Genomic DNA, 14,177 nt, shown 5'->3' with positions numbered 1-14,177 from the left:
ATTACGTATACTTGCGTAGCTATAAAATCCGCAACAAGTTTTTGGCACCATTGCCGAGGATTGATTTTTATTAATATCAATACAATTCATTTTTATTCTAATTTGGTTTTTCTGTGTTAATTGTTTATAACTGTTGTGTTTGAGAATCTTAATTTCAGGTGCCAATTGGTATATGCGACGTCAAGGGACTGACAATATTTTGCCCATTAATATTGAAATTGAGAGGACTTGCAGACATAACAGAAAGCAGAAACAGTTATCAGAGATGGCCTAACATTAGGGCAATGTGTTGAATGGGGACCCTGCTGAGCCAGCAGTTCGTACACTCAGAGACTATGTACTTCCCGCTGTTACTGGAGTACAATCATGCATCCAACCGCCAGCAGTTGCAGCCAATATTTTGAAATTAAGTCGGCGATTATGAAAATGGTCCAGTCTACTGTTCAGTTTGGTGGACTCCCTACTGAGGATCCCAATACACACATAGCCAATTTCCTGGAGCTATGTGGAACTTTTAAATATAATGGGGTCACCGACGATGCTATTAGACTGAGATTGTTCTCGTTCTCACTGCGGGATAGAGCTAAAAGTTGGTTGAACTCTCTTCAAGCCAACTCAATCAATACATGGGAGGCATTAGCTCTGAAATTTCTTGGTAAATTTTTCCCTCCATCCAAGGCTGCAAAGTTAAGAGGGGAAATTAATAACTTCTCTCAATTTGATGGAGAGTCTCTTTATGATGCATGGGAGAGGTTTAAGGAGCTTTTAAGGAAGTGTCCTCATCATGGGGTTGAAAAATGGATGCTAGTCCATAATTTTTACAACGGTTTGTGTGGGATGACTCACACCATTATTGATGATGCAGCAGGTGGTGCTTTCATGAGCAAGAGTGCTAAAAAGGCTTATGAATTGCTTGAGAAAATGGCCATGAATAACTACCAGTGGCCTAGTGAACGAGATAGAAATGAGAAGGTAGCTGGTATGCATGAGCTGGATGATATTACCGCTATCACTGCTCAAGTTGCATCATTGACCAAGCAACTACAAAAAAATTCTATGGCCACTCAAGTCATGCAAATCCAAGCGGTGTGTCATAATTGTGGCGGTCCTCACCTATTTGAGCAGTGCATGGTAGTTGAGATGAACAACTCCATTCCCATAGAACAGGTGAATATGATGGGAAATTTAAATAGGCAAGCTAATTATCCATTCTCCAACTCGTTCAATCAAGGGTGGAGAAATCAGCCTAATTTTGCATGGAGAAATAATCAGGGTCCTCAACAAATTCAGCAGTCTATGCTTCAAGCTCCACTTCAGGCACCGTTACAACCATCGGTACTGTAATGCCCCGAATTCTCCGATGTATTTTAACGGCGTGAACAGTAGGCCGGGAGGGCCGTACTTGCTTAATTATGTTATTAGTTGATAAAATGCATGTATGTATTGATTATATTATGATATGATGTGAAATGCATGCATGTGAGTCCATATTTGTTTATACAGGGGTGTGATAGTAATTTGGCCCGTTGAGGGTAAATTGGTTATTTGAACGCATGTTGGTGATATAAATTGAGACCACATTATGATGTGGGTTCGTTCGAGCCATTTGGCATGAGACGATCAAGGAAATGTTAAATATCGGTTTGGTCATAACAGGCTTAAGCTCGGGGCTCGGGGTGAGTCTCGGGGTGTTTTAATGATTAGAGTGTTACCGGGCATTAAAGGGTAACGGGATGTGAAATATTGGTGTTTGAGAATTTTGAGATTAGCGGGAATTGGGAAGCGTTAATTATCATTAACGGTGTAGGTGGAAAATGTCAAAATTGCCCTTGAGAGGTTTTAGAAGCTTTATTATACCTAGGGGTATAATGGTCATTTGTGTTGAGGATATATATGATGTATGGGTGGCTGTGAAATAGAACCCAAAACAGAGTTTTGTTTCTTCTCCTTCCCGTAGGTTCAATTCTCTCTTCTTCCTCTTTGGAGTTTTGAGCTCAAGGTGTGGAATATAAGCTAGGAAACTTGGAGGTTGAGGTTGTAGACATAGTTCAGCCATTGGAGAGGGTTCAATACCAAGCTTGAGGTAAGCTTTGATCTTTATTTTTACTGGTTTTGCTCTGTTTTCATTCATGGTTTTCAGCTCTTGATTTAGGTGTGGAAAATTGGAATTAAAGGGAGTTTTTGAGGTGTTTTACTTGGGTTATGATGAGGGAGAGTTTGAGTGTTGTTTAGGGGTTTTAATGGGTGTTTGAGAGAGGTTTGGGAGGTGTTTAAATTGGGTTTGAAAGGTTGGTTTCAAGGGAAAACGCAAAGGAAGAAAAACAGGGGTTTTGGCTGAAATGGGCGTTGCGCCGCGGCATGGCCAGGGTGTGCCGCGGCCCTTGGGAGCTGCTGGGTTTAGCCGCCTCTGTTTGAGGGGCGGGCCGCGGCATGGCCAAGGAGGGCCGCGGCCCTTAAGGCATTTTTGGCCAAAGAGAGCTTTTTGGCTCGGGGATGCAAGCCTAAGGCCTCGGGATTGAACCTACTACCCAGTTGAGTAGTGTTTGAGGTCCCGGAGGTTAGGTTTTGGTTTGGGAACCTTTTATTATTCATTTTATTGATGGAATCCCATGATTTGGTTATGACCAGGTAACCGCTAAAGGACCAAAAGGTTGATCGTTCTCAGGGTCATTCTTTTATTTGTTCTTGCTCGGACCAGAGGTAAGAAAACTGCACCCCAAGTGTGACATGCATGGATATTCCTGAGGCATGTTGAGTGTGAGAGTATGGACATGGATTGTATATGGAATGCTTAGCATATGTTGCTCATTTGTGCATGGCACTGACTTATTAGTCAGGTTTGACAAGAGTGCTAGTATCACTGTGAAGCTGTGACTTATTAGTCAGGTTCGGCAGTGGTATTGGGCATTGGTCACGATGAGCTGACTTATTAGTCAGGACGGCTTTGGCGTGTGTCACGCAAGTCAGTAAGATTGGATCTAATCGATTATTAGCATTGAATGACTCAAGGAGCATTAATGCCTGACCGACCCCGAGGGTCGATGAATGAAATAAGCGCTTGGAGGCTAGTGGCTTACTCAGCAGCCACTCTCCCATTTGATTTAGTGACTTGCATGGCAGTCACTCAGTGTGGTTTATCGGAACCTCATGTGGTGTTTACCCATTGGTTTGAAAGCTTTATGCTCAGTGTGATTATAACGATAATCATTTGATAATGTTTATGTAAAGTGTTATGTTTTCTTGCTGGGCCTTGGCTGATGGGTGCTATGTGGTGCAGGTAAAGGGAAAGAAAAACTCACCTAGCCTTGAGTGGAGAGCTGATGTGGTGGTGTGTACATATGCGACCGCTTGACCGCCACGGTCATGGTGTTCTCAGAGGAACTAGGGGATTTACCCTATTTTTGCCGCTTAGGTCGGCGGGTTTGTAAATTTAAAATAGTAGAGACCATTTTGTACTGAGAACAACTTGTTAATGTTTTGTTTAGCTCTGCAGAGCAGTTGTAATAAAATCTCCATTTCCTTTTCATTGGTTTTATGCCTTAACCCGTTAATTACACTTAGAGCACGTTTTTGACCAAAGGACTCAGGTAATGAGTCAAATTTCCGGTCCACCGTTCACCGTAACTGTTCTGGGGTAGCCAGGGCGTTACAGGTACTACCTGCTGCTCAAGAGAAGAAAAATGAGTTACAAGTTGCATTGTTAACTCTGACCAACTCTCAATCTCAATTTATGATAGAAACTCGCTTATCCATTACGAATCTTGAGATACAAGTTGGTCAGTTGGCAAATATGTTACAAAGTAGGTCTCAACGAAATTTTCCAAGTAATACAGAGGTGAATCCTAAAAAGCAGTGCAATGCAATCTCTTTGAGCAGTGGGAAGAAGTTAGAAGAGCCAGTCAAGAAGTCTATACCTGCACCAAAAGTTGATGTTGAGAATGAGGGTAAGGTAGATGAAGAGGTTATTGAAGACCTTGAGAAGAAGCAGTCACCAGTGAGTTATGAGCACCACATCAAGATTCCATATCATTAGCGATTTCAAAAGAAGACACTTGACAAAAAAATTTCAAAGTTTCTAGACATTTTTCAAAAACTTCACATTAACATACCTTTTGCCGAGGCACTTGAACAAATGCCAAGCTATGTGAAGTTTACGAAGGAAATCTTATTGTTGACGCCGTTTTTTGTCAACTTAAGAAAGAAGAGCAATTAAACAAAAATATACCAGAGGAAATGAATAAAAAGGATGAAAAGAAGATATTTTTACGTGGTTCAGCAGTTAAAAATCTGTCTAGTCCACGAGTCTATGTTATTAGCACCTGAGTCTTCTGGAAACTTTCAGAGAATAGTTGCCCAGCGTTTTCTCCAAAACTCAATGTTTCGGTCCCTTACAAATGAAATTTACTTCTCTATATAATGCCAATTAATGCATTATTTGCTACGTGCGTGATAATATCCCATAGAATGTGGGATTGGATAATTAATTACATCATATCCCTTAAACATAGGGATTTTACAATAATAAGTACGTTCACACATAGCCGACTATCTTAGACACAGGGTCCATTTCGCCTATACTCCCAACAAATAATCATTGACGAAGCCATCACCTTTGAGCTTACACTTATCGAGCTCGAACCATCTTGTCTGAGGGCAAGAGATACATCAAAAAAATTATACAAGTGTTGAACCCTTGATATCGTGAGTTATGAGTACAACTTATAAGCTCGGAGCACTTTCGAGGCTACATATTCCTCGAGCTCACGAGGTCGTCATTCACAGGGAAACCGTCTGTGAATAGTGGATCAAATGATGGCCGTGTTCATTTTGAGCTTACACCTAACGAGCCAGGATTTCGAGATCATGATTCTCATGTTCGAAATCTGGGTGTAACATTTTACCCCCTCAAAAGTATTAGTTCGAATCCTATGAGAAGGAAACTTTTGAACTGCCCTTCTCGAAAACTGAGCCACCTAATATACTAAAGTGTGGACACGCGTCAGCCATGTGTTGCTTAACTAGAGTAATTTTTCAACACACCCACGTCCTTTCACCTGCCAACTTTATGCCGCAATCACCATGTTTGTACCTGACCATCTGATCAGATACTGAATTTGGCCAATGGCTCAGATCAATTCGACCCTCGATCTCCTCTTGGGACACATATATATAACTGTGTCGTCCCCTTCTTCTTCATTTTAATTTTAACTTCTCAAGTTTCAGAAGGAAAAACCAGAGCCAACAAATCCTCTTTTCTTTGCATGTTCTCCAAACCGAGAGAACAAAACAATCTTAGCCTGTTCGACTCTGTGAGATCATTCTGGCAACCGCTCCTCCAGTCGTCGATTTCAATGTATCCGCAAGCTCCAGTGTGTGAGTCTCTGTTCTTGGCCCCATATGTTCATATATATTTTTTGTATTTTCGTGTTTCTGTTGCACCGCGAACATATTTACTAGTTTTTCACTAGTTTTATGAGAATATTTGTAGCAATTAGTAACCTCAATCACATTGTTTAGTTGATATTGCGTAGATTTTGGATTCAATAAATTTCTGATATCATGGGTTTCAAACCCAGATTTAGCGTAAAGGATGCAAATGTTTTATTATTTTTTAGACTACGGGTAATGTACCGTGCAGACCAAGAAATTATCACATTTTTTGAGTAATCGTCAACTTTTTCCCTGGAAATCAGGGATTCTTAAAATGAATCCACTTTCCCTCCTTCGCGTCAAATTCACGCTCGAAACCCGAACCTTACAATGGCTCGGGGTTTTTCCTCGAGTTCGACCTATTCTTTCGAGATTTCAGTCTCGATCGAGCTTATTCCATGTTTTTGGGCATTCAAGCTCAAATCACTTAAAATTTTACTCTGATTTCTTGTGTACCTGGCCCTCACCCTTTTCTTTCTTGCTAGATGTCGCAAAATTCTGAAAAATGGTGGGGGTCAGTGCTTGCAGTTCCTTATTCCCCAACAACTCCAAGTCCAGAATCACCCTTTACTCGAAACCAGCGGCTAATTCGCGAGCATAAAGTGAGGTGCGACCAAGAAGATATTCGAGCTCACTTCCGGGGTCAAATCAACGAGGTCGAGGAGAGGAAAAGGAGGAAACTTTGAGTCGCAATCTATCCAGACCCGGACCCCGAGCTTAGACCGGTCCCTCTCGATCCCACGCTCAAAGTAAGTGTTGCCTACAAGCTTGGTGAGCTCACTTTCTCGCTGATGGAGGATTCATCAAACTGTCTATCCACCTCGTGAACTTCCGCTATTCCTACCTCCAGGGAGGAATTTTTCAAGGCCGAGCATTACTGGAGCTCAGTTACTTGTTTAGGAAAGATCTCCAAAATCCTGGCTCACCATGGCCTAGGATTGTCATGCTCGCTGAGGTGTCAAGCTCCTACCTCCAACAAACGAAGCTGCTACGCCCTGGGCGATGGGCGTCTGGACAATAAACTTAAGCTCGCGTCCTAGAGTCCCGAGTATATGAAGGCAGGGGATTTACTGCCCTTGATATCCTTTTTTAAGAATTTTATGGATTTTATTGGGCTCGCACCCTTCCAACTCCAGACCAAATCATACAGGGTCTTGTCAGCCCTGAGGTCGCTGTACCACGAATTGAAGTGGGAAGGAACTTCGCCAAGAGAGATCCTATATCTCTTTTGCTTGAAAAGCAACCCCACCCGAGCTCGGGGAGGAGATGGCTTCTACTACTTGTCAAGCTATCCCAAGGAGAAGAAGATCTTTGAGGACATGCCCAACCATCCCCCCAACTTCAAGCTGGCCTTCTTTTGGACAGATGGCCTGGCTCCTTCGAAGTTCTATTCGTTCCAACAAATTCGTAAGTATACATTCTCCTTTATTTTCATGCTCGATTAATGTTTAGGCTTGAACTAATTGAAATGTATCCAATTCCTCAGCCAACTATCACCGTCCCACCCCCACGAACACAATGAGGGAGCATAAGGAAGCCTTGTTCCAACTGTCGTACGGTAGGCGTTCTCTATCCTATCTTCTTCATGAAGATAAGCTTCAAGCTTGCGGCCTTCTGGAGCAGGATCAATCAACGGACGATGCCACCTACCGAAAATACACCATGTGGGAGCACGTACCACTCCATACTGGCAAACTCCCTTCGTGGCAAAGGTCAATGAGCTTGAGGGCCCGATCCCCAACCTGTCGCTGCAGGAGTCCGTGCTCGAGAAATGATGCGAACGACGAGGCTTCGAGCACGAGTGACTGAGGTAAAGTCATTCTCAGCTCGGCCTTGTGGTCCCCTTCCCTACTACAATATAAACCCGACACCCTGATCCTATTCCTGGATTCTAGGGATAATTTCCATGTATGGTCTTGGGTAGACGATAGGGTTCATAGGTTTGATAGTTGGCTAGGGAAATACCAAACTATGTATAGTTTAAATGAAGTTTGGGATGGGGTAGCCGTTCAATACGAAACAAACGACTATAGGGACCTTTCGAGGTTAACTTCCACATATAGGGAAGGGACTCCCCCAGCCTCCTCTGGAGATGGGGGGATTACTTGGTCACCGAGCACGAGCTTGGGGGAGAGTTCCAGTTAGGTTTCTCGCTACTTGAATCTTTGTTTCCATTAAATGTTTGCATCGCATTTACTTTAGTATTTTGAACTCGTATACTAATGCGTGACTTGATTATGCAGGCGATATGGACTCTGACCTCGATAACGTGCTTAATCACCGCTCGGGGGTGAAACAAAGCAAACACCTGAGGGCATCACAAAAAACGGGATGACCAGCTAAGGTCCCAAAAAGGGCTGAGGTGACTCCTCCTCCGGGCCCCCAAGGCCCGAGCCAAGTTTTGACCTCAAACTCCCAGGTCGGGGTACCTGCCGAAGCCGCTCCTTCTTTGCCTCCTGCCACCCAAATTTTTCAGACGACCGCACCAGCTCCGAAGAAGCTAGTTCCCACTCGGGAGCGCTTGCTGTCGATTTCGACTCATTCTGATGAGTCTGCATTTGCTCAGTCGAATTACAAGCTTAACAATGAGGTTCATTCGAGTATGTCCTATGCTCAAGAGTCAAAGAATCTCCAGCTTAAGCTCACTGACGAGTTAAAAGCTGCCAAGTCGAAGCTGGAGGTCGAGCTCGAAGAGAAGAACTCAAGAATCAAAGAGCTCGAGGAGGAGAACTCAAGGGTTAAGGAGCTTGAAAAGTTGAATGCTAAGCTCGAGGAGGAGAAAAAGGCCACTGTCGACATAATGGAGGGTGAAGAAGCTCGCCTCCTCGAAGAATTCAAGCAAAAGAAGGATCGCGCAGTAGACACGGCCATGTACAGGATCTGGGCCAACAATGCCGACCTTGATACAAGCTTCCTGGATACCCTCGAGGACGAGTTCTTGGCGAGATGGCAAGCTCGGTTGGAGGTAGAGGAAGCTGAGGATGAGGCTGGAAAGGCTAAGGAGATGCTGATGTCGCCGGGGGGGGGGGGGGGGGGGGACGCTCCAGCTTCCTAGAAGCGATATCATGGGTTGCCTCCCATTAAAATTTTTGTAATAGTTAAACTTTTGTTTTTTTTTTATATATGTCATCGAGGCAAAAACAATTTACAGCTCGTGTAAGAGTCATTTTTTGTTTCTCCAAACTCACATTCGATATTTTTAATTTTATGCTCAGCTTTACTTTAATATTTTTGCTTCACATTTCTAGTTCGAAATATTTTGAGCATTTTATATTAAATGTTTGCCTTTATGTTTGTTGATTCATACAAACATCTGTTGGATTAAAGCTTGAGTTTCAATGCATCTATACACAGTTTGCTCGATATATCCATGTCTGATCTCGTTATTTGTCAAGGTCGGACGTACTTATGTGGCATGTAAGATAGGTAGTTTGATTATATTTTGCTTTTCTAGTAACTTTTCCTCTTCCTCGAGTAGCTCCTTAAGGTTATGAGGTCGAAACTATTTTTTTTTGCAAAATATTCCAGCATCGATCTCGACTTAGCTCGAAGTAGGTTTATCTTTTTCCCAACTTTTGTCAATTAGTTTTAGCTGGTTTGTTCTAAACCTATTAAGGTCGTGCTTGGTTTGTAATCCATACACTTGTATTTATTTTTATTTTTTTTAAATAATCTAGTTGTGTCCAGATCATCTTAGCTCGCGTATCTGGTTGTATCCTGACACTTATAACTTTAATAATCCGGTTATGGCTCAGATGGTTTTAGTTCGCACATACACTTATAAACTTTATGTTGGGTTAATGATCTAGACATTTGCTAGTTTTCGTGTCGGGTTAACCATCCAAACATTTTTATTTTATGTTATTTATTTTTTTAAACTCATGGTATCATTGTATACCATTGATGCCCCATTAATATCCTATGAATGTGACCATAGGTTATCAAATTAAGAGAGTTTGCAAAAAATTCCACATATAAGAAAGAAAATGACTTTTGATCAAAATCGAATTTATTAATGAAAATTTTGTAAAAACAAACATGCTTGGTTACAATGAGACATCATTCCTACACTATTGATAGTAAGGTCGTAGATGTTCGCCATTCCATGCTCGCGGTACCAATTCTCTGTTAATCTGGTCAATTTATATACTCCAGGTCGAATAATGGACTCGATTTGGTAAGGTCCTTCCCAATTAGGTCCGAGTACGCCAGCGGACGGGTCCCTTGTAAGGAATACACGTCTTAGTACTAGGTCTCCCAATTTGAACTTTCTATCCGGAACCTTTTTATTGAAGTATCAGGTAGCTCATTGCTGATATGCCGCATTCTTCAGCTGAGCTTCTGTAACGCCCTGGTTACCCCAAGACAGTTACTGTAAACTTTGAACCATGCTTAACTCGCTAATCAAGTTCTTTGGATAAAAACGTGCTTCTAGGTGTTAATAATAGGATAAGGTGCAAAACCAATAAAAAGGAAATGATATATTTTATTTAAAACATAAAACTATTCATGGGCCCATAAAAAAAACGTTTACAAGTTATTTACAATCCAAAATGGTCATTACAGTTAAAAATTTACAACCCGCCGACCTAAGTGGAAAAAATAGGGTAAACCCCATAGTTCCTCTGAGAATTCCTTGGCCGTGGTGGTCAAGCGGTTGCATATGTACACATCGCCACCTAAGCTCTCCACTCAAGGCTGGGTGAGCTTTTCTTTCCCTTTACATACACTACATAGCACCCATGAGCCAAGGCCCAGCAAGAAAACTCAATACTGCAAGAATATAACATCAATCGATGATCATAATAATCATCCAGGGCTTTTAGCCCTAAATAGAAGAGTGGCAGTTGTAAAATTCACTAAGGTGGGTTCCGTTCCATTTTCAAATAAGTGATCACGTCACTAACTTAAGCAAAATAAATGATTGATAAGCAAGTCACCAATGTAAACCAACCGAGTGACCATAGAGTCACAACTGTGGGTTCCGTACCCTTAGCCATGTGACGATAGGGTCACCTCGCCTTCTGGCCCTGACTCTTAGTAACCAGTCATAGAACTAGGCAAGCGCTTTTAGTTTTCATCGAACTTAGGGTCGGTCCAGCATTAATGCTCATAGTGAGTCATTCAATGTAAATGTCAATTAGATTTAATCTTTCATCGGCTCTGCGTTCATGACGCTTATGCCGCTCCTGACTCTTAGGTCAGTAACACACGACCAATGCTCAGTACCGTTGATGAACTTGACTAGTAAGTCACAGCTTCACAGACGGATCTGACACCATTGCCGATTCTGACTAGTAAGTCAGTGCCATTAACAAGTAAGTAAGATCTGCTAAGCATTTAATATGCAATCGATGTCAACATTTAATGTAACACCCTACTACCTTAGAGCCGTCACTAAGTGAGTTTGAAAACGTGCAATTAACTCGCTAACCGAGGTTTTAAGACAAAAGTGTGATTAAACCATAAACTGAGTCATATATTTTGAAAATAGTTCCATTCATTGAAAATCATAAAGCGTTTAACATTTGGGATCCCAAAATACTGTTTAGAAATATTTACGACACAAATATATAACCAGAGTCGACTAAACGACAAAATATAGGTTTAGTACAATCATCTCCCAAAAATACCCTTGGCCGTGGTAGCCAGGCAGGCCAAACATGTACGCGCCGCTTCATGCTCTCCGTACTCATGGTTGTTCGACTTTCCCCTTGCCCTTACCTGCACCAAAAAGCACCCGTGAGCCGAAGCCCAGCAAGAAAACCCTCACAAGTAGATAACATAAGCATATTTCACATTCAACATATAATCAAGCCATTATCAGGCTAAACACGTACGGCCATGCTGTCCCAAGCGCTTTACCAGGCCCTGGGTTTGCGGTCCACGTCGTGAGGATATCCCAGGTATCCTTTAGGGTCTCGCTCTGGCAACTCGCACTCCGCATGCTAAACGCTGCTCCCGACCCCTTGCCGTTCCTGGCCCTTGCCATTCCCGGCTCTTGCCGTTCATTCACATATATGCACACATAGCATAATTAAGCAGATACTTAAACATGTATAAACTCAATCAAAGGGGCTACGCCCTGCAACACAATCATATAGGGTCGTGCCCTGCAACACAAGCTCCACGGGCACAACAATTTTCTTACCTGTGTCTCGAGCTTTCCAAGCACCGATGTCCCGAGCACAATCCCCTAGTCCGAGCCTCGCTGAAACCCTAGTCACAACGCACCAACAATATCCATCCATCAAGTTCTAATCCATTAAATAAGTTTGGGTCATAATTCTAGTCTCCAGGACCTTGAATTCTATTAATCCGGGTGATAAAATCCATCCTGAGCCTTAACTTTTGGATTCCCAAGCCTAAAAGCTCTTTAAAGCCCAAAAATGCACTAAGCGCTGCGACCCCATAAGGCCATGTCGCGGCCCACCCCCAACCAGAGACCTCCAACCCCAAAACAGGGCAGGCGTGCCGCGGCCCGCCCTTCTTCCTGGCCACCAAAATGCTCTAGAGGGCCGCAGCTCAACAAGAACAATGCCGCGGCCTGACCCTTCGAACCCAGAAAAATTCTCCATTTTTACCACGAAAACCCAACCAATTTACCCCAAAATCAACCTAACAATCCCACTCAATTATCACACCATTTTAAGAGCAATCCCAGCAGCAAAACCCAACAGAAACTAACCCAAAAACTCACCCAAAAAATCTAGAGAGATTCCCAACTTAGGATATGGCCTAGAAATGTAACTTGCGGTAACCAGAACTCACACTTGATGAACTTAGCATATAACCTATGCTCCCTCAACCGCTGCAATACCAATTGCAGATGCTGCTCATGCTCTGTCTCTGACTGAGAATACACCAAAATATCATCGATGAACACAATCACAAACTTATCTAGATAGTCTTTGAAAGCCCTATTCATCATATCCATAAAAACTGGGGGGGCATTGGTTAATTCAAATGACATAACCAAGAATTCATAGTGTCCATACCTCGTGCGGAAGGCAGTCTTTGGTATGTCCTTTTCTTTAATCCTTAACTAATGGTAACCTGATCGAAGATTAATCTTGGAAAACACTGTTCTTCCCTGTAACTGGTCAAATAAATCGTCGATCCTAGGCAGTGGATACTTGTTCTTAATGGTCAACTTGTTCAACTCCCTGTAGTCAATACACATCCCAAGAGATCCATCCTTCTTCTTGACGAACAACACTGGAGCACCCCATGGCGAGAAACTCGGTCTGATAAACCCCAAATCTAGTAACTCTAGTAACTGAATCTTCAACTCCTTCAACTTTGTCGGAGCCATTCTATAAGGTGTCCTAGATACTGGCTCCGCCCCTGGTGCCAACTCTATAACAATCTCAATATCTCGCTGTGGCGGCAACCCTGGCAGATCTGCTGGAAATAAATCTGGAAAATCACATACCAATCTGGTCTCCCTCGGTCCAACCGACACAACCCTAGAGGTATCCACAACATTCGCTAGGAATTCTATGCAACCTTCCTGCATCAGGTCTCTAGCCTTCAGTGCTGAAATCATAGGTACCCGTGGTCCATTAACTGTCCCCACAAATACAAAGGGTACCTCCCTTTCTGGTTCAATAGTCATCATCCTGCGCTTGCAGTCAATCGTTGCCCCATACTTTGATAACCAATCCATCCCTAGGATCATGTCAAAGTCATCCATCGCAAGCTCAATCAGATCAACAGACAATTCCCTACCATCTACCTCTACTGGAAAAGCTCTAATCCATCTCCTAGAGACTACCAGCTCCCCAGTTGGCAACAAAGTCTGAAAACCCCTAGCATACAAAACACTAGGTCTACACAGCTGATCCATCACTCTAGCAGACACAAACGAATGAGTAGCTCCCGAATCAATCAATGCAGTATAAGAAAACCCAGCACTAGAAATCTAACCTATCATAATTGAGGGGCTAGCCTCCGACTCAGTCTGAGTCAAAGTAAACACTTTGGCAGGAGCGAGACTGTCACCCTACTTCAATTCCTCTTTCCTGGCTTGTGGGCAATCCTTCATCAAATGATTGGCACTCCCATAGACAAAGCAGGCCCTAATCCTGCACTCACCCTGGTGTCGTCGTCTACACCGAGGACATACTGGAAAACTCCTCCAGTTGTCAACTCCGCCCTGACGGCCATTAAAAGCATCCCTTGCCCTCCTATCCGAGCTAGGAGGAACAAAAGAATTTGGGGCCTTTCTCTTCTGCTCACTGGAGCCACTACGCCGACTGGATCCAATAGAAGGAGGCACTGTCCTCTTGGCATTGCGCCTAATAGCGCTCTCTCTCCAATTCTGGTCCTCGGCCCCCTCAGCTGTAAGGGCCTTGTCTACAACCTGAGCATAGGTAGTAGTCATTGGATCCAAGGTGATCTTTACATCACAGGCGATCATAACGTTCAATCCCTGCACAAATCTATCTCTTTTTGCCGTATCCGTCGGGACTAAATCCGACGCAAACTTCGCCAACTGGTCAAATCTCAAAGCATACTCAGTAACTGTCAACCGGTTATGAGTTAGGTTGATGAACTCGTCATCCTTTGCAGCTGGAACTACAACACTGTAATACTTCTCGTTGAAGATGTTTTTGAACTCTTCCCAGGTCATTTCTGCCACATTCCTCCTCTGAACTACTACATCCCACCAGATGCGGGCATCCTCTCTGAACATGTAGCTAGCACAAGCTACCCTCTCGTTCCCCTCAACCCTCATAAAATCC

At 43.1% G+C, this 14,177-nt stretch overlaps 1 protein-coding gene and 1 non-coding gene across 2 annotated transcripts; one reads left to right on the top strand and one right to left on the bottom strand.

Moving 5' to 3' along the window:
- The first annotated feature begins 426 nt into the window (after positions 1–426).
- LOC133780091 (uncharacterized) lies at positions 427–1,344 on the top strand. The gene has a single exon (XM_062219970.1). It carries the CDS (start codon positions 427–429, stop codon positions 1,342–1,344), a length of 918 nt encoding a protein of 305 aa, XP_062075954.1.
- Positions 685–791, bottom strand: LOC133781132 (small nucleolar RNA R71). Its single transcript, XR_009869926.1, has one exon. It is a non-coding gene; the product is annotated as a small nucleolar RNA R71 (small nucleolar RNA).
- Positions 1,345–14,177: the final 12,833 nt, after the last annotated feature.

This window comes from Humulus lupulus, chromosome 5, assembly GCF_963169125.1.
Source record: "Humulus lupulus chromosome 5, drHumLupu1.1, whole genome shotgun sequence".
Taxonomy (NCBI): Eukaryota; Viridiplantae; Streptophyta; class Magnoliopsida; order Rosales; family Cannabaceae; genus Humulus; species Humulus lupulus.
This window is presented reverse-complemented; position numbering and strand designations above follow the sequence as displayed.